General features: G+C 35.4%; 1 protein-coding gene across 4 annotated transcripts in view; it reads right to left on the bottom strand.

Annotated features, from left to right (window-relative positions):
- The window catches only part of LOC102686174 (astrotactin-2), a 627,894-nt gene that overhangs the window by 295,373 nt on the left and 310,148 nt on the right, over positions 1-22,373 (bottom strand). For all 4 annotated transcript variants that reach the window (XM_069183294.1, XM_015367152.2, XM_015367153.2 and 1 more), the window contains 3 exons: positions 20,856-20,940; positions 18,718-18,792; positions 11,063-11,200 (listed from right to left, as the gene is read on the bottom strand). In XM_069183294.1, coding sequence (XP_069039395.1) covers positions 11,063-11,200; positions 18,718-18,792; positions 20,856-20,940 — 298 coding nt within the window. The remainder of the gene's footprint in view (positions 1-11,062; positions 11,201-18,717; positions 18,793-20,855; positions 20,941-22,373) is intronic.

Raw genomic sequence — 22,373 nt, 5'->3', positions numbered from 1 at the left:
TCATCATCCCAACCAGTGCAGTGGTAGAAGTCAGGATGTGGGAAGGAATCTTCTTAAATATAAGAATGACTTTGTTGAAGCCAATATCGCTGCTTAGTAATATTTTGACATAGTCCTTTTGGCAAACGTTTTTGCATTCTTGCAAGACAGGTGAGAAAATGTCATTTTGCAGCAGGATAATGCATGATTGCGCAGTGCTAGGGTTATATTAACTTCAAGAAGTAATGCCACAGTCTTTTCTCCTAATTTATATCCGAGACGAACATCAAGAGGAGAGGATATAACCAAAACATGACAGTTTTGGATGTTGCAGATGACTGCAACTACACAGGAAGATTTGTGGGATATCTCACGAAAGACTATTCTGAGGCTATACTTAATATCAACAGCCAGGGCTGTGGTAATGCTCAGGAAGTTGATAACCAATACTAACTTTATCATCTTTTAATTCTGGCAGTTTGTGCAGGTTTCACTGTGAAAATGTATCATGATATAGTACACAAGATGTATCGCCGTTTATGTTTGTAATATTGTCATGTGTGTTGTCTTTGTACAGTTTTAAACATTGTTAAATGCCCAAAATGTTTCATATGTGGGTGCATATAATTGACCCAAATATCCCCTTTGGTTGTGTTTTATGGAACCTTTAACCCAAAGGAAGGTACATATTTTCCTACGTACAGTATTACAGCACTCTTTAACTGATTAACAATGCTGCTAAGCAACACTCCAGGCTTGGCTATAAATTACTTCCTATTATTATTTTACTTAGCATTTAAAAATGTTAGGTTTTGAAATACTTTAAGTACATACAGTAGCACCTGAATGATAATTTCACTCTTCATTGCTTTATATTTTCCCAAGATTATTTCCCCTTTAGATGTTTTTTTTTCTCCATCAATAAAATGTCTAGATATAAACAGTAAGGTTTACCTAGGTTTTTGGTAAATGGGACACAATTATCAGTGCTAGAAAGGAATGATTTTTCAGAAATGTGTTCCTCAGAGCTAATTGAATCCAACCTCTGCTTCTGTCTTGCTTGTTACCCCATGCATAAGCAAGCTAGCATCTTCTGTACGCTCTAAATCATCCTCAATTACTTGTTCTGACGGGGTGAAGAGAGTGGTCGATGTGGCTGTAATCTTTAAAGAGAGGTTATACAAAGAAACATCTCTTTTGAATTATCCAGACATTTTCCTGCACAATGTAGACAGATATGAAATACGGGAATCTGAATATAAGATATTGCTGTTTCACAATGCTGAACCATCTAAACAGGCTCCCTATTTAGTATCACATACAATATATAAAATCACCCAGTTATCAGCCACAGATAGCTGTATAGTATTGTATTAAGATACTGTATATTTTCTCATCTCCTAGTTTATGAAACTTGTCAAAGTCAGGCTACACTGCTGTTAAAAGGGTTGGATCCTCAAACCACTCATCACTGTGGTGGAAGTACAGAGATAGAATGACGAGATCCTGCATTACACTTTGCGGTAAAAAAACAAAAGCAACTCAAATTGTGGCAGAAATTCGGAAGAAGAACCAGAAAAGGGGACAGCTATGGTGGGCAACTTAAAACATGAGGAGATGCAACAGATGATGCATAATGAAACATATATAAGAGTTTAATAATTTCCCAAATCAGTATCACAAAAACTGTAAACAAGTGCAAGGGAGTAAACATATATGTTAGTTAGTTAAACTAAATAATTGATTTATGTTGTTTTTTATATAGAGACTATAGGAATAACATTACATACAATACCATGATTCTAGGGAATGTACAGTATATAATAGTAGATGGTGTATTCCATCTGTTACTGTATACAGTATGGTCTAGTGTTTGTAAAGCATGGTGATGAAACAGGAGTAAAACAGCAGACCTATCAGTTTCCAGGTAATCAATGTAAAACTATGGAAAAGTACATAAATGCAAAGTTTATTTACCTGCATAAAATTTATTAAGGGTGGATGGTAACATAATTTTTAAAAATGATTTAAGGAATTTCTAGGAATTGCGACATTAGATGCCAATCAACCTTTCATTCATTTAGTACAACATAGCAAAATCTCTTTGAGCTTGACAATGCCTGTTGTGCCCAGAAAACTGAATTTAAAAAATTGTTTGTCTGTCAAATATGCTTCTGAACGTCATGCGGTTAACTAAAAATGATAGTGTTTTGTAACCTTAATCTGGAGATACAGCAGCAGCACACTTATAGAGTTCAAACCACTGGTTGTTTTGCTCTGACACATTTCATTCGGTCAAATGCTTTCACATGTCTCTGCAGACTGTGCTCTAATCATCTACTGCTAACGGATGCCTCTAAAGATAATAAATATATTTCTTTTCTGCCCCACAGAGACAGCTGAAGTTATTAATTCTATTCATATTCCAGACATCAGCAGATAGTGTAGTATCAGCTCAGTAACGAGTAAAGACGAGTAATGAGTTTCAGTTTGTGTCTAGTGGGGCAGTTACAGTATATAGGTAAACGGATAAAGCTTTTTTGTAAAACGTGAAAATACTCTGCATAATTAAGAGCATACATTGCATGTGAAACATTATGATTTACCTGACTCAAAATTGTAGTGCCAGTGGGGCTTATAAATACATTAATAAGATGGTACATTTTTATTACACATAAACTCAATTATTCAACACTACAATTGATGCCTTTTATTAAGGTTATTATTTCGTTCATAATCCAGCATCAAATATTGATTCTGCATTAATAAATTGTGAATAATTTATTTTCTCACCTCTAGACTACAATTCAACAATTAACATTGAGGGTTATTTTGATTAAAGCAATTTCTCTTTTTTTATTAGGTTCTTTGCTTCAAATAGCCAATCAGTCATTTCAATTCTTCTCAATCCTTAAACTACTTCAAAAAAAAAAATCTGATAACACAAATATATGTCAGTAAAGGAATTTTAAAAGTTTTTATTTTTTTAATTTGATACTTTTCTTAAACAATACTAAAATGATTACATTTGTGAAATCCGTGCGCACATTTTATGATGCAAAGTGCTCCGATCTGCTCAAAATAAACTTTATTCTTTGAATGATAATTTCCCTTGGCCAGCAGCCACATCATCCTGCAGCTCTCAACTGGCTACCCACTGAAGCTTAGCAGGGTTGAGCACGGTCACTACCTGGGTGAGAGACCTCCTGGGAAGCTATGGTTGCTGCTGGAAGAGGTGTTAGTGGGACCAGCAGGGGGCGCCTATCCTGCGGTCTGTATGGATCCTAATACCCCAGTATAGTGGCGTGGACACTATTCTGCAGTGGGCGCCATCTTTCGGATGAGACGATAAAGCGAGGTCCTGACTCTCAGTTGTCATTAAAGATCCGCAGGCATTTCTCGATAAGAGTAGGGGATGTGGGCCAAATTTCCCCCACTTGACCTTTACAGTGGCCTCCAGATTGTCCCCATGTATGATTGGCTTGCTCTTGCCCTCTGATGGACTGGTGCCCCATCCAGGGTGTACCCTGCCCTGTGCTCGCTGCTTGCCGGGTAGGCTCTGGCTTCCCGCGACACCGTATGGTATAAAGCGGTTTAGCAAATAACATGACATAATTTCCCTTTAAATACCAAAGTTGATTCCCATAAAGCAAAACAATAGAAAAGTGTCATTTTTAACATTTTGTGATGGTGTGACAGATTTCAAATGCTGGAAATTCAATTGCTCCCACCAGGAGTCAATTTGCTCGGTCCAGATGTCTTCAGCAGCTGACAGCTGCCTGAGTCAGGAAAATATTAAAATATTTATTTCTGCACAAATAGGCACTGTTAAAATGGACTGAGTTTCCACATGTGTTCAGAGCAATTATTCTGTAATTTGTAAATACATGTGATGACACATGAAATGTTCCTTGGCAGAGATATTACTACTGTACATGGTCATGTCTACAGTTTTAGTAGCACAGGTACATCACCAAAAAGAAACTCATGCCATCTCACAAAAGACCTCTTCAGGTTAAGCAAAGAATGGGAGACATAAGAACAAATTGAGGTAATGTGTATTTACAACTGAAAAGAGGGAACACTTGTGGCTTGTGGGTGCCTGACATAAGTGAATTAGCGACATTGTTGAAACAGATTCCCTGAGTTTTTTTTAGAAAAAAGGCCGGACCAAAAAATATTTTATTTCAGTTTACATCCCTGAATCATTCGCAGCAGATTAATTTAATCTCCTGACCAAATTACCCCTGGAATTCTTCAAGTTTGGTATTATTCCAGGTACAGATATAGTTACCGTCATGAATCACATATTCAACAAATCGAAACTGAAGGAGATAATTTCTCAATTCCTGTCATTCTGGGTGTGGTACATTTATGGTGAGTGTTTAAACCCCCGGCCCTCATTTAATTTCTTTTCACCTATTCATAAATCACAGTTTTCCTGTTGTATAGTACATTAAACATAGATACTGCCCATTTCACCATCAGATTACCACTCCAATTTGTACATATTTCCTTCAACTTTTAAATCTTTGCATGTCCCCAGATGGCATTTGTCTGCCACAAAATGAGGTGTTTCAGACATTTTCTATTTAAATTGGAGTTTCTCGATTTGAACTGTCGCTGAGCTGACCATCTATGCATTCTATAGGTCTAGGTGAAGGGCTTCATTAAGATATGTCACAGTAGAAATTTAGAATTCTTCTCAGCTGAAGTTAAAATAACCGGGTACAAATACACTGAAACAAAATTGTAACATTTTGTAAAAATACACATAACGCTAAAACTAAATAAGTGGTCATACTACTGTACTGATATTCTATGCTTCTCATATGAAAATACATCTGGTGGTGAAGAAAATATTTTTTTTCTGATTTTTAGTTTTATTCATTATAATGATTACATCTACTACTTTAATATTTCTTAACTTATTATCTGCAAGGGAATGCTATAAATCATCTGTTTCATGAAGAACCGAGGTGAAGTATTCATTGTTGAATGGAAAATAATGTTTCAGTTCACTGTTCACCACTAGGTCTTCAGAACAGTGCTAAGCACCTAAGATACATAAATTGAGAACTACACGTGTGATCACTAGCCACTCCAAAAAGGCCAATTAAAAGCGCGTAATGGAACTTTTATCAAGCTTTAACAGCAGCCATTCAAACATTATTTGAATGCATTTTATCCAAAATGACTTACAATTGCATTTTTAAAATACAATAAAAAATCTGTGCTTTACTGAAACAATCAAACCTTTAACCCACATGGAATTTGAACACATGACCTTAAATTTCCTAAGGCCAGAACACTAACCCATTTGCCACACTGCTTTTACAGAAACTGAATGATCTGAAAACTCTGCCATTTCGCAAACAGTTATACTGTATGAATGCCACCATAGCACCCTTTGGGGTGTCTCATTGGTACCATGTGGCAAAATGACTACAGTTCGTCCACGACTGCTTTTCTTCCATTCTTCCAGTCAGAATATCTGTGTTTACAATAACTGTAACCACAAGATATTCACTAAATAAAGCAGAGTGCTAACCTTAAATGATGTTTATTTGCATTTGTATTACTGTAATTGGTATGTCAAAGACCTCAATAATACCCCAATAACCAAAAGGGCAATCAATAAATTCCATATCACACAATACATTATGGAGCTCAAGCAACTACTCTCTTCCACACAATTATAAAATGGGCCATGTCAATTAAGTAACTTGTTTGAGCCTTCGTAACTTAAGAAATGTTATTTAAATATGTTGATGTTATGAGCTTAGTGATTTAAAACTCCTAGCATTACGCAGCATCGCAACACTTATTATTTATATTGAAAATGCACAGAACTCTGAACTAATTAGACGTAACAAACATTTGTTAGTTACAATAGTTAATTAGAAGTAACAAGTTTGATCAAGAATGACCCTTAGTTATTCATTTATAGTGGTCACTTCCTCTTTAAGTGATACCTTTAAAACTATTCAATTAATACTAAGTTTCACAACATTAAATACTGTATGTTAACCCCACTTCCCTAAGACCTAGCTTCACCTTGTTTACAATGTTGGAACAGAAAGAAGGTGGCTGTTCAGCAGTGGAAAGAAAAATGACATTTTGAAACACTTTCAAATGTACAGTTTAATAAACTCCACTTGTGTGTTCGTAATAAATGAATTGTAGTTATCTGTGGAGTGGGAAGATCCATCACACTGTGTCGAGTGAGTTAGCTTCTGCATATATACTATTCACGGCCCATTATGTGCTCTGTCTAGTATGAGTGTTCTTCAAAAAAAAGCAGAACAAACCACTTGTGCTCACTCTATTCTAGGTCACCAGAATCTTTGGTAAAACAGGTCCACTTATCTGCTTCAGATCGGAAGCTAAATTTAGATAAGCGCTGACTTTAGCAGTCCCACCCTTCTGCAGCATGAGCAGTTTCATTTAATGTGTTCCAAACACCTTCAATAACACTTCAGTTCTGAAGAGCCATAGAATTATGCTGATCTTCCATGCATATCACTAGACTATGAGACAGTGAGCCCTGGCAGATACAGATAACAACATGCTGAGATGGAGATAATATGTTCTGTGCCCAGAATGCCAACACATTGCCTTGGCTCTTCCTTTCCCCCTCTTTGTGATCAGCATTTTCTTTTTTGAAAGAGAAGAAGAAATAAATAAACATAAAAATGGCATCATCACAAGAAACTTCATACAGTATAAAGAGCTCACATAACAATGCCAATACTTCATTCTAACAGACACTTAAGCCCAAGAAAGCAGAGACCTCACCCTATGCTTCTAATGTTCATGAATCTGTACTATTTAAACTGTTAGTTGACTGCTCAAGATGAACTATATCCCTAAACACAATTAGCCAGCAATGTAATATGTTCATAATGGGTTCATTCCACAGTTTAAGGATACTTTGCTCAGTAGTTGTTATTCTCAAATTGAAGTTTTATATTGCATTGCATTAAAAATGTATAGTGTCTCATCATTAGGTAGAATTGAAACAGGGATTAGGATATCAATACAATGTAAAATTGAGTTTGCAATCAGTTAAATCCCAAGGTCCACAGCTCAAAATTCCAGATTTCTCTCACACCTACGGTGTTATAAACTGTTTGTAACTCTAGTGAAACTCTAGAACCAATCCAATCAGCTACACCATATACAGTGGTGTCATGTACAGTATCTAGGGTTTAGGATGTATGTGGCTGTCCTAAACCCTAGATACATGAAATAAGAAGAATTAGAAAGGGGCTAGTTACCTTTGAGATCCTAAAATCATAGAGACCATTGTTGTTTAATATGTCATCAGATGTGTTAATGCCTTTCCTTGACCAGTTTGGATAAACAGAAGATTGGTTTCCTGTCATAAGAAAGTAACTGTATCAAATCAAAAAGGATTAATGGAACTTGAAGAAAATACCCATATGTTGTTCATCACTTTTCAATGTTTTTTAAAAATAAATACAGTGTATCAGATCAGTGAAAAGAAATCTGCATGTATGTATACATCTGCATAATACATCCATCTACAGTAAGCCTTTGAAAAACTGTAGGAAATTAGCACATTTTGAGAATAATCCAGTTTCCTTCACCCTGACTCATGCCAGCCGATGCATCAATCTTTCTAATTAAGACATGTAATAAGTTGTGTCCTCCATTGTTCCAGAAAATAATTATTTTGAGGTCATTGATATTCTTGTAACCCTGATATTGCTCATGCTTGCATGAACAAGTGATTGCATTGTGTTTCTGGAATGGCCACAGTGTAGTTTCCACAGGAGGAAGGTCATGAAAAATGAGGTTCATATAATGTAGATACTCAACTTGTCATGGCAAAATAAGAAGCATGGCCTATTTCACTGAAATTATCATCATGAAACAACACATTCACATTCAAGCCTGTCAGTGGGACTAACACAGTGTGAAATTCTTGTGCTATTCATTACGGGTTCATAAGTCTAACTAGGAAATTTTAATGAATGCAAAAATACTTCACTGTTTTTGTCTTTGCACACTGAAATCTTAAAAATCTTAATTCACAAGTAAATCCTGAACCAGTAGAAAGCTACTCAAGCAAAATAATTAAGAACATGTTTGAAATTTAATTAAACCATGAGACATTTAAATGTATTTCTGCTCCATGAAACTTTGTATTATTTCTGACAGCCTTTCTGACCACAACACAATACTTTTTATTTAGTCAGTTAAACAGCTCTCTATGATTAGCAGCTTATTCGCAGTATAGAGGACACTTTATTAAAAACATATTTTTTGGTCTATATTCTGTGGTTATCTAACACAACCTACAGTATTTAACGGCTTAGTTTCCACGTGTAATGTTCTTAACTTAAGACTTATTTTATGTGAAATAAAGATAGAATTGTTATATATTCAAATTTTCCTGGGATTGTCTATAATTCCATGTTTCGCAAATGAAGGAAAATGGGAAGGGAGTAATAAAAGTCGCCATCTGTATGGAACATCATGAAAAGTGCAAAGGATTAAATCAAGAGAGATAGTCTACATGTAGTATATAGTTTAGTATAGTGTTAAATGATTTTGTTGATGTACTGGGCTATTGTTGCATTTAAATTTGGGAGTGTTGCCACCCACACTCCTTTGCAAACATAATTGTTAGGAGCATTAGGTCTGTATATTAACTACTTTTAGGCATTTTAATTATCTTGTTTTTCTAAGTCAAATATCGAAACTTAGATTTTGTATTTCAAAGCTTGTAAATAAAGCTTACAAGATTCTATAAGGTTTGTATTCATTTGAAAAAAACAACATCTACAAGCTCTATAACGTGTAGCATCTCCTTAGTTCTTTCTCAACAATTCATCATAATGTGTTAAATTTTGTCAACAAATCTAATCAAACTGTTAATAACTCCTGAAAAGAAATAAATAGCTTTCGGTAAAATTATTTGTTGTGGCCACTTTAACACCTTTCACATTACATCTTTTATAAAACTGCCCAGTATTGCTGTATGACAAAAATTTCTATATACCATTAAAAGAAAATAAAAAAAAATGGCTTTTAAAGGTATGCCACTTAAACATTTTTAAACAAATTTAAAACTTAGAAAAGTCAATTTGTGAAGATTAAACATAATCTAAATACTGAAGTCAGTCTTTTAGTCTCATATGGCTTTTGGAAAAGCATTACATAATAGAACTACATACCAAGAACAACTCTATTTGGGAAGAAGAGTCTGTTCTACACTGCATGAGAAGACGATTTTTGAAGGCTGGGCAGAGCAAAACCCGCTGACACCTTTCATTTTGATGGCAGAATTGTAATAACATTCTCAAACGTAATGACAATATATGCAAGAAAGCCAGGACAGGAGTCTACTGCAGTGGTTTCCAACCTGTGGTATCCAGATTACTGGTGGCTAGAAGGGTAATGGCAATAATCCACAGAGATAAAAATAGTAATAATGAACATCATAATGTAAGCATAATATAATCATGTGTACCTCGTCCATATATCAAATTTATCAATAATGGCACGAAACAATATTACATTTCTATTCACATTGTAATTTGCAGACAAACATCCTTGTGTAATATATCATTTTCTAAAATTAAATAGTTGGAAGCTTTTTGTGGTGCCTGTGTGAAGGGATGTTCTTGGGTTTCGCCATGACGTGCTTGGAACACTCTTTTTGAATCCCTAACTGGACCAGAGACTTTTAACTGGCATGCTGAAGAGAAAAAAGCCCGAGAATCTAAAACGATCGTGAGGCATCAATAGACGAAACCCAGCACAACAACAGAAAGGGAAGAGGGTGGAGAACAAACTGTAGTGAAGACCTAAAACTGGGAATACTTAAAACTATCAATTATGTCAAATTCCATCCTCTGAATTTGGAAACCTTTGCAGCTCTATATGACGAGATTGGCCTAGATCACCATAAACTACTTTCTAACATAAGGAAAATTCTTTCACCTGCAGGGAAAAAAAAAACAGAAGCTACCGTATTATCAAAAAAGTAGAGATTTGGTCACAAAAGAGACTCCAAGTAGTGTGAACCATAGCATCAGAGAGCACCTCCACAATTAAAAAAAAAAATCCCAACATACTGTACAGTAAGTACCCAACACAAATTTAACTGGATATGAAATTCATTTGCGAGCCCCAATGATGACATCCTCTCAAGCCCGAATTCTACAAAGCAAAGAAGTCATGCAAAACAATCCTGTGACAGTGCTTTAAAGCCATGCTTTTCCATCAATATTACAGCGAAGTCTGGCTTTAAATTGCTTCTGATTAGCCAGCATTGTCGGACAAGGCTGTAAAGTTTCTAATGCTTGTCTAGTGCTTGTCTCACTGAAAACTAAATATTAGTGTAAACTTCATGATGAGCCAGATGTCCAATTGAGTTGAGACGGTCATTGATGGAACATAATGTTGAGAATCTGATGTCTGCAAAACAACATCACCAATCTCATTACTTACTGTAAATTATATTTTTCCAAGTACAGGTAGTATTGGTTGGTATATACTACATGGCTGAGTCCAATCAATCATGAGGACCTGGGATGTCTGCATACTATTCTTATATTTTGACCTGACTGGTCCACTGTCCAAAAAGATGTGAATCTCTGGTTTATAAAATCTCATCTTCAGACCAAGCACTAAAAATTCTATAGTCTTCCAAGGGCACATATAAGTAAATTAATATAGAAATCAGTGCTGGGCAAAGCAATCATATATAACGGCTTCTCTATATCAACGGAGAAAAAAAGACTGTTAAGGGCAATATCAGCTAAATGTAAAACTCAAAAGCCAGGCTTAAACCGAACAGAAAGCAAAAACTGCTAAAATCGTGGATAATAAATCAGTCATTTTTTACAGCGGCTGTAGATTCAAGAGTCATTTTCTCTGCCATGTCATAATTCCACCACAAAAAATCACTGTTGAATCCATGTATTCAGTCAGGCAATGCGAATGTATAGAAACAGACATTTAAGATTACATATGTATTTATCGACAATTTGGGATTAGAACTTCCCACAGAACAACTGTAAAACAATTAGGAGTGCTGCAGACTCACCTTACATCACCTGGATCCTCTGTCACTAGCACATCAGTCTTACAGCTGGCCAGGGGGTTGATAGAGAGCTCCACTGGAGGAACTACAAAGCTCTTACTGACAGGAAGCCACAAGCCTTGGCCAAGGCTGTATGTTGACCTGAAAGAGCACACAAAGTACATTGGGATTGGAAAGATGTACAGGGTATAAATAACCACGTACAGTTACAGGTGTCCCATCATAAATAGGCATCAGAGTCTCATTTATAGAGTTTATTTTCTAAAAGATGTCAGTTCACATGAAACGGACCATAATTTATAAGGGACCAAATTATAACTCATAGTGACTGGAAGCACAAGGTCTTCCAATGTATTATGGGAATGCTTTTATAAGTAACTTGACTCAACAACATAATACACTCTTAATAAACGCATGTCTGAATTATTGTTTCCAAAGTATTCTTTCAAAATAACTATTATAATTTAAATAACTAGACGTTTAAGCAATTCCAGTTTTGTAAATGTCCTTAGAGCTCTCTAGAAAAAATATTATAGAATATTAATGGAATGTGGGGTCTTTGATTATTTTTCTATTTTACAATTATTATAAGTTGTATAACTTTGTTTTCTTTTTACTTGTTCTTTATGAAGGTAAAAAATAAATAACTCTAAAATGCCATATGAGAGTTGTGCACATTGTTTGAAACTATGAACATCTTAACTAGTCCAAAAATCACATTATGCAAATAAATAAGTCAGAAATTTTCAGTTCCCTACAAATGAAAACAGCTCAAGGACATTTTGCTCTGCAGAATGTAGAATGACACTTTGTTTAAAGCAGAATTCTTTTATGTTCTCATAACTGTACAGACAGAAGATAAAAATACTTTTGAATAGTAAAAAAATGTATACTTGGAAGTTACACTAAGTACAGTACAGTAAGAACATTTTCCCACAGTGTTGGACCTTAAAATGAGAAGGTCAAACTTCTAGTTTTGCAAATTTTAGGATATGACATATTTTACATGAGCAAATATTACCATAACAAAAAAATGGAACAGCATTTGAATAATAAATGAGAAGTTGTGAAGAATAAAAAGAAAATGTTGACTAAGAGTATTTAAACTGCATCTATATGCTGTTTTGTTTGTTCTCTGAAACGTTGGCACTGCCAGGTTTAGTTACTGACTGTTTAAAGCACATGACTTTAGTACAATATACATATACATTATATATTATATAAAATATAATGAAAATAGTCACTTAGAAAGAAAAGGGAACAATAACTACAGCATAATAATGAAAACTTGCTGTGAAGACATTGATGTCCATAAATATTTCAAAGCTATATGAGCAAACAAATAAGTAATGAGGTCACCAAGCTAAAGCACAGAGCCCAGAAGTCAATTGTAAAATGCATTGCTCCCTCTTCCTTTTTTCCTTGATTTGCTGGGGCTTTCTTAGAGTGAACATTTTTACAGCTACCATTTTATAGTATTTCCTGTTTTTCCTATTATTACTTTTAATAATTGACACTGCTGACATTATAGTTAACATCAAGTTATAAAAGCTGTTCAAATACTGTATAGCTGTTACAAAAAAAAATGCTTTCACTAAAAACTGGTAAGTACTCTATTTAAATCTGCTTATTAATAGATTTTTAAAATGCACTGAGTTTCAAGGAAATGGATGCATAATTTAACTTTGTAATAACCTTGTACTTAATGCACTGATACAGTACCGTGAACAATACATAGAAAATTAAAAATCATTTTCATTTCTGTGTCCAATATGAGTTTTTTCTTGCTGTATACCTAGTTTTACAATCATATCTAAACACAATAAGCATGTTTGGATTAGAAAAAAATAATCTTGAAAGAAATCCTAAGAGTATTAATTTTTATATATAGCCCCCAAAAATATATTTTCCAATTAGAAATGTAGACAGCGTTAGTATAAGACTGGGGAGAATATATTATTGGTCTTGCTTTATTTCAAAATTACACAGTAGTGTGTGTGTGTAAGAGATAATTTTGGTTGAATTCAAATGAGATAAACCCCATTACTGACAGGGCCGTTATAATGAAATACACAAGTGTCCTGTGGAGAATGGAGTATTACATTAGGTTTATACTTTCCACAGGAGTTAAGGAGCTCATTGGATTCTGTGTAATAACCACTAGAGGACTGGTGTCTAGCTCTGTCACACTTTAAATGCACCAATATTTTTTCTCCAAAAGAAATGTTTGTATAAGAACTTAAAGCAGAATGGAAATGTTAGAATGTTAACAAAAAAGACCAAAGGGGATTTTCACTCCTGTGTGGGTATCACTGCATTGCCTGCCAGTATATAATTCTGAAATTCTAAAACTCTGTCGCATTTAAAGCACTGAATGGTATAGGTTCCAACTCTATAACTGAAAGGTCTGTCTACTTTTTATCAGCCCGTGCATACATTAAAAAGTCTTAATTCTGGTTTATGTTGTGTATTCCTGGAATGGACTGCAGATGAAAGGAAGCAAAAAGCTGCTATTTGTTACAGCATCCCCCGATGTTGGAACTCTTTAACGCCTTTCACCAGAGATTCACCCTCAGTTGGAATTTTCTAAATAATTTGAAAACACATTTAAAATAAAATGTGGCATTATCTTACTGAATTATTTTTCATCTTGTAGTTTTGCTTGATTTGCAATCATGTGCATGTTTTCTATTTTTATTACACGTGTAGGGAAAACTCGGTTCAGGGACGCCAAATATGTAAGAAAAGTGGCTCTCTGAAGGCACCAGTTCTGTAGGGTTTGGGCATTTACTGAGACAATTATTAATTGTAGCAGTAAATCACAAAGTTGATTCTTTTGGTGGCTTTAGAATCCAACCATGCGATATAACTCAAACAACGCACACACACAGGTACTAATACACGAGGATACATTTATTAATACATAAAATATGCATGTAAATCTAACAGATCTTATCGAGAGGGTTATCAGAATACAAAAGGTATATTCGATCAGTTACAAAGAGTTACACATATCAAGAGGACATACGTTCAGTATATCATTCATTAAGACCGTTTCGTAAAGTGAACTTGGTTACAACTTTTACATTAGATACTCAAACAAGTACATAACTCTTAGGAATTAAATCGATATCAACTGGTTGGGATAACAATTGAATTCTCGAGCTGTAATGCATTGAAGTTGAATACTCATCCAATCTTTGGGGATTCAGATCTCCTGCGGGCACAAAGAAACAGTTGCAGGCTGTTGCTGTCCAATCCGCGCTCTCTGGCTCCGTGCCAGGCTGTGCTGTGCGGCTTGCGACGGTGCGCTGCTGATGCTCACTGTCCGGCTAGTTAGTGTTGGCTTTAACTAGCAAAGTTTGTGCACAGGAGAAAAGATGACTGTGGGTCCCAGCAAGTCAGGAAGAGGACCAGTTCGTTTATGATGAAGAGCTAGTTCTGAATAGTAATTCAGCTGTCCACAGTTCCGACCTGTTCAGGAGGCCTGCTGCTGGTTACTCTCTGGCAACCTCCACTCTAGACTCTTAGAACAAAGGAAAGTTCTGGCACTCGGACACACTGGCCGTTCCGTGGTTGTCCGGGCTGAGTCTCAGGATGGTCAGGAGGCGCGCTGCGAGAATGTCCTGCCCTTGGGAGCCTTCTGCTCCTGGGCCGTCCTGCCCTGGAATTCTCCTTTGAATTCCCTTTAGAATCTGTCTGAATCTTGTTGAATCACTCAGGCTCTCTGTGTTGCCTGTTTTTACCTGGAGGAACTTCAGCTCATTGATTGGCTGAAAGTTCCATGGGCATCAGAGTCCCACGTGGGTTACTCGGCCCTACCAGTCCCTGATTGGTTGATCAAGGTGAGATATGAGTCACTTAGTCCTGACACTTAGGAATGCAATCCAGATGTCCAACTCGCACTCCCTAGACAGATAGGCACCAATGGATGACCATTGATCATGATAGCCAGGCTTAGCTAAATGCATCCCCCTTTGGGAGCTGTCCTTGGACCTTAAATCACCTTGCATGAATGGTTTCTCTGTGGCTGCACCACAGAGATGAACAGAGAAATGAGGCCTCATTTGGGAAGCTCAGAAACACTTAATTCTGCCTTATTATTAAGCCTCACCGCTACACACGTATTAAATGAAGTCCTTTCAAGTGCTTTGCATTGTTTCGGCCTTAAAGACGCCGGCTCAGTATAAAATATTACGGTTGTGTATTAAGTGATATCTGACTAGGTCAGTCCATAAAGCATGAGACTCATAATCTTTGAGCCCCAAGTTAGATATGTTTCTATCATTATGTCTCATTTTTGGTATAGCCTGCCTTGCGCCCTTTGCTTGCCAACGTAGGCTCAGGCTTCCCTGTGTCCCTAAATAGAAAGAGGCAGTTGAAAATGGATGGAAGAGGAAGAAGAGGAAGTCAGACTAACAGACAAGCCTGGTAATTTGTGCCCAGAAGAGACCAATTTTATGATTTAGGTAAGAGACATTTGCGTTACAGTTGTGAAAATATTCTTTATTTGTGGTATCTACCAGGCTAAATAAATAACTGAGCTGCATGCTAATGCACTATTTAGAGTAGGGAAAAAGCTTTGTTTAGGATCCATTCTAAGGATTACTATCAGGGATGAGGTTTCCAGGTTCTATATAATGCAGGGCCTAGGTACTTACATTTCTTGCAAATAACCAACACTCATACTAGCATGTGTGTATTTGTATCTGTAAATAAATCTTTGTTTTGTTATCATTCCTGCCATGCTTTGTCTATTACTCATTGTAATGTTACTTCACAGTACAGGGAGCAAAGAAAACACCTGCCTATAAATGTCACGACTATTCCCCTATAAGTGTGTGTGGGGTAATATGGATAAAGAATTGTCAGTGTTTCTTTTTATTTATCATTTTAATATCTTTGAGATAATCATTTCCTTCTTAGCAGCTTCCTATGTTATTATTACTACTAGTAATATTGTACTCTATATAAGATATGATTAGATATCTATAAAATTGTTCTAGGTATTGATGGGGATCTTGTGTAGTATGTAGAACTACACAAATGTTAAATACATTAATGGGAGTAATATTGTACTGTATGTGCCTCAACATCAGGATTACTGAAGATCCACATGGGAGTGCATCACATGGTGAACAGAAACAGCTCAGGTTACATTCTGAGGAGATGTCTGGCCTTGATCTGCTAGGACCTTGTGAAGCAAGGGAGACTAACCTTCAGTTTATTACTAGAGGCTCACAAAACACCTTCTGCACTAGGTGGGTGGTGTGTGATTCTTGTGAATACCCACTACAGATGTAAAGATTAACATTTTGCCATTTTGCTCAAAGATAGAAAAGGAACAGAGGAATTCATTTTTTTGCAGAGAAAGCCAATCCTTAACAGATATATGAGGCAATATGTCAGGATCATGAGGACAATAACCTTGATGTTTCACAACATTTGGCTGTTGCAATGAGCAATTGGACAGATTTATCTACTATACACAGTGCAGCATCTTCATCTGACCTATCTAATCAGAAACGTGAAAAAGTCTGAAAAACCCATCTGGGCACTGTATTCAAAATGTTAATGTACTTAAATCACTATAAAATAATGAGAATGCAAATGTTTATATGTTTGATTTTCCTTACAAATTCCTTACAAATCATTTAGTAATATGTAGAGTGAAAAAATATTTTCCTAAACATCTCCATACTAAAACAGTTATGCTATTGTGCCCATGACTTATCAGTTATACAATATATAAACTGGTAGTACTATGGTAAAAATGTAATCTTACTTACTATGCAAAGTACATGTATCTTTTTTCTACATGATACACAGTACAAACATCACACTTTATCTGCATTAAACAAAGCTTAGAAAGTAGGCACACATATTTTCGAATCTAAACCTTATGCCTTCACTATGTGCAATATTAAGGTGTTGGCAGAGTTTTTTTTAAATATATTTAATATGCTTAAGAAATTAACAGGAATAGATAGCTGTTAGAGGCTCTGTATTCATGACAGATGAGGAAGGAACTGTTCCCTGATTGCTCGAGTAAAGACCTGTTTTTTTTTCCTATATGAAAACTTCAAATTGTCCATCAAATGCAATTGAAAAAAATGTTTACAGAATGTACAGACATCTTCAAGCATGTAGTAACTGCAGTAAAATGTATGTAATTTTGTGAATGTTCCAGTGCTAAGAATTTCTGAACAACTGAAAGTATACTCTTCATATGCTTTCCTATTGCTCTTCATAATTTACCTTCACACTGTAACTTCATCCAAGTGCTTTTCGTGTTTCCATAAATTTCTTTTGTACACATTACTAGGTTGTGTAGTACAGTAATTGCCTGGGTATAAATCTGTCACCTATTTCCATGGAGAAAAAGCAGTTGAGTACATTAACCTGTCTCAAAAAATAACAAATCTTTAAATAAAGACCTAAAAACAGAATATAGCACTGAGTTATGCTGATAGATTCAATAGCATGTTAAATGTTGATAGTTTATCAAACCATTCAGGATTTAAATAAAAAAGACAAAGACGTGCCAATTTGTGGCAAGCTCGGTAAGAGTTTTGAAATCCCCCTAGAAGCTATACTGTGTCAGAACCAAAACTAGGGCCTGGAACAAAAGAAAAGAAACAAAAATGGACTCTTGTACCAATCAAATAGATACAGTACAAGGCAGAGTTAGCTTGCGGACAGAATGCTGTCATTAGATTAGATTAACTTTATAGTACACTAAAAGTGGTCATTTGTAATGCCATGAAGTAAAGATGAATACCTGTAACTGCATTGTGAACCAAACCTTTAACTGTCTTGATTGTGTGTAGATATTTTTTTTTAATGAATTGGTTCTATAATTCAAGCTTTGTCTTTACCATAAAAGTATTGAGCTAAGAATAGAACAGCATGTTTTTTGGTAAATATAATAATATGACCTAAAGTGAAAGATACTGAATGAAAAACGAACTAATAAGGAAAAAATAAACAGGAAATCATTGAACCTTCACAATTACATAGTTAACATTAGTATGAAATGTGATACGCACAAGATCAGTACTTATACAGCATTGGTACTGTGAGCTGCCCTCTCCTTTGTTAATTTTATTTTATATAACTCAATAATGTACATACTTCGAATACTTTCATAAATCATAAACATGATTGAACTTTGTTTTGCACTACATTGTTGCAGTACCTTGCAAAAGTATCCAGTGATGTTCTATTTTATTAAATTACAAATTATGTCCACATATTTTTAAGTGAATATTTTAAGCAAACACTGAATGCTCAAACTGATTACCTTTATGGATCAAAGATGTTAAATGTCACTGCATGTTACAGAGAAAAATCAATGCTGCACTTTAATAGTGGCTGAAGTGGGTCCCCTCATATGTGTGAAGTGCTTTGTCCACATAACATGACATGTCAAAAAGTATGTCACTGTCAACGAGAGAGCTAGAAGCTGTCATGATCCTCCCAATAAGAAATCCTGAGGTCTTCACCTGTAAATCACTTTTGGCTATTTACTTGTATGTCTTCAGAAAATTGTGTGCTGAGTAAAATGTACACTATTTATATAGGGCAGGAAGAAAGTCCTGACATTCAAAAGAGTAAAAAATGTATATATATAGTATATTCACTTCCCACTAACACACCTGAATATCTTCTCTGGCGCCTGCTCTCCTGTCACCAGGTCATAACCTCGCTCTAGGGTTGTATACGGCCAGGGACTGCAACACACAAGGAGTAAAGGTTACTTGGAAGATGCATCACTTGAACCTGTCAACAGAAAGAGCATAATAGCATACTACAACGAATATGTAACAAAGTGAAAGGATTCAATGTGCTAACCATACTGTAAATGTATGTAATCATACATAGTATGCTAATTATACTGTAACAGACAAACAATTTTATCTACAATGATTACATTGTTGAGAGAGGATGTTGTTACTATGTTGGTACCACAGTTATAAATAGGATGTTACTGTATAACTCTAACACAATCATTGTTTTAATTACATACAGTATACACAAATATTAGAAATTTTGTATAAAAATTAGAAAACTAAATCAGAACCAATTTTACTTTAAATTGTAATGATAAAAATGTGCATTGTGTCTTTAAAAACATATCATATTTAAAAGCAAATAAATGTGTAAAAAAGAAAAAGAGGCCAGATTAAAATAAATGTTTTGAGTAGTGATTTGAATGATTTTGTCATTTACTGAAAGCCACATTTTAGCTATACTACTGCACTATATATCAGTATATTTAAATTGTTAATTATTTAATTGTTAATTGCAAATTGCTGTAGAGGTACAGTATGCAGCACTTGAAATGTTTTTTTCCATAATTTTAATGATCACTTGCAAAACAGAGGTGTAACTAATGGCATTTAGAGGAAGACAGTTCTTCAAGAATCATGCTAATACTATAGTTAATAAAGATTTAACACTTTACCAAGTTATCTGACAACCACATGCAGCTCAAATCCTTTAAGGATTCACTGCAGAGTAAATTAACAATTGAACAATTTCATTTTTTTTATTATTTTATAGTCACGCCATAAAAATCATTGTTATTCTGAGAATTTCTGTGAAACCAGGCATATTATAAAACTAAAGTATGATCCAATCTCCATTCATGACATATAATCCCCTTTACAGAAAAAAAAACTTTATAGCCACATTAGATTTTAAAATAGTAGCTTGGCTGTGTAGTTTATTTGTTTCTATATTTTCAACAAATATTTATTAGACTAAGAAAAAAGATTAAACCACCATTTCAGTAACATCTAAGGCTACATTAGTGGCACCTACTGATCTTCTAAAAGCAGTGCAGTGTTGAATTTGGCATCCTGTACAGAACCATAGTATACTGCGATGCACTTTCAACCAATACACATTTTGATGAACATTCCAGATGGCTGCACCTTTATATGTTTTCATATCATATGACACATGATGGAATGTGTCTTTTTACTTACTCAACTGCCTAACCACCCAGAAACAGAAAGAAAAATGGATTTCTAATTACCTAAGAAACAAAACTTAAATTCATGTCAAAGTAGAAACTTCCTCAAAGATATTGATTTGAGGTGTCCGCGAGAAACAACGTACCTGTATGATCAGTTGTGCCATCACACTGACAGTAGTGTGGAGTATTGGATAGGACTTTTAACTGGAAGATTGAGGGTCCACTGCTACTGAGGTTTTGTGCAAGGTGCTTCATTATTTTGACATGAAATTGTACTGGATAAACACATGAACTAATTAAGTTAAAGAAATAGATGTACTCAGTAAACAAGTATGTTTGCTGAATGATGCTTATTTATTTAAGAATATCATTCAAATGCAAAAGGACACCTGGGAAGCGGTGAAGCATTCCAGATCGTGTGTGTATTAGACCAGTTGAATATATCTTATCTACTGTGAGAAAGGGCAGTGCCTTGTGGTGTACAGTATGTTAATAATAACCCAGTGTACAGCAGGAGGGGGTGAGGAATGTTCAAACAAACCTACACTGTGTGTTAGGCCTTTGGATGGGATAATCTGTATTCAGGTCTTCCAGAGTGAATTGTTTGTTCAAAAAACATTATAGAACTACATCATCAAAAATAAATGGATCCACTGATGATCTGATTATTAATTAATTACAATTATACATTTTTCTAAAGCAATCCTTGGGATTTTTTTTTTTATGATGCCAGTTCACTCTCACTTGGCACTTTATAAAAGAGACATGGGTGTCTCTTTCTAACAGAAAGGTCACAAGGCCTCAAGTGCTTACCCTTCGTTTCGACCCCAATCGCTCCGAACACAGAGGTGTTTGTGCACTGGGTCAGGGGAGTATCCTTCATGACAGCTGCACTCACCTGAAAAGGGAGCAGTGACAAAAATATTCATTAATCTAAAACCCAAAATAAATCGAAAGTGTCTTCTCAGACTGCCTTTCTCATCCATCATAAGGGAGTTCTGTGCAGTAATCATCTCAGAAGCTGCTCACTTTGGCAGCTATTATCTCTCCCCAGACCTCTCCCTTGGTCCTCAGGGCTAATAAACCTCAGTATATTTCCTACCAGACTCCCATTTGTCATCTTTGGCTCTGCATGTGGTGGTAACAGCAACAGCAAACATGAAATTTATAATAGGATTGAGGTGAGGAAATTCCATACATATCATTTTGGTTTCTGGTATGAAACTGATTTGCAGGAAGCTACCCTCCAACAATTCTCCACTAAAAAATCTGAAATCCACTCCTGGACTTAGTCTGTGGAGGTGTCAGGCATGGCGTGAGACTGCATATTAGCAATACTGAACATAAATAACCATTGCCAATGTTCTTCCACAATGTGTTTCAGAAAATGTCTTGATTTCATCATCCTGTCTTCCAGGGAGTCTTCAGTATTTCTTTTGTCCAGCTATGATCATGTTTCTCACACGAACTTTCTAATCTTAATCTTGTAATGAAAGCACAAAACTCTTCTTTTTTAGGCTACTCTATGCATATTCAATCCCACACTTCTTTGTGTTGTCTGTTTTTGTGTCACTTCTGCACATATACAGACTATTCTGTAAAGGACATAAAAACTCAAAAGCTGTTGCATATTTCCAAATGTTCTCTACTTAAGTAGTGTTTTTCACTGTGCATGCAGATAATAAAGAGAAACTTCATATATTGGAATTAAAACAATGTCAACACAAGAAGATCAGACAGGAACTATCCTCAAATTTCAAGACAAGTTATAAAAATCAATTTTCTTTACAATCAACCACAAGATAAATACTGTGAATTAGCCAAAAGAAAAATATAATTTAATTATAATTATTATTGCGTTCATATTCCTAATTGCATTCACCATGCACACCTTCCATCCTAAAGTGCTTTCCATATAGGAGGGATCCACTTCATCTACCACTAAAGTGAAATTGCCCACCTGGGTAACATACTCTACAATTGCTTTGATGGGACAGCAGCACCACTACAGATCAAGTGGAGAATAATTGAATTAAAGGGGAATTTTAGGTTTGGGAAGACTGAGCAACCTCACATTAGAATTAGCCGAGACACCGGTGTTAAGAAACCTACATTTAGAAACAATGCGAAGAGATTCAATATCTAAGTAGAAAGGACCTCAGTTTAAGACATACCAAAGAATGACTTCATCAGTCCTCTGCATGGCTAACTGTCTAAAAACTGGGAGGAACTCTATGTTTGTATTATGAAGCTTAGTAGCCACCATTACATTAAATCACTGTATAACATCAGTTAAGCTCTGTTGCCTCATCCCATCTTTCAGCTCCCTTA

This window comes from Lepisosteus oculatus, chromosome 24, assembly GCF_040954835.1.
Source record: "Lepisosteus oculatus isolate fLepOcu1 chromosome 24, fLepOcu1.hap2, whole genome shotgun sequence".
NCBI classification, from domain to species: Eukaryota; Metazoa; Chordata; class Actinopteri; order Semionotiformes; family Lepisosteidae; genus Lepisosteus; species Lepisosteus oculatus.
The sequence above is the reverse complement of the archived record's forward strand: the minus strand, read 5'-3'. Positions and strand labels throughout refer to the sequence as shown.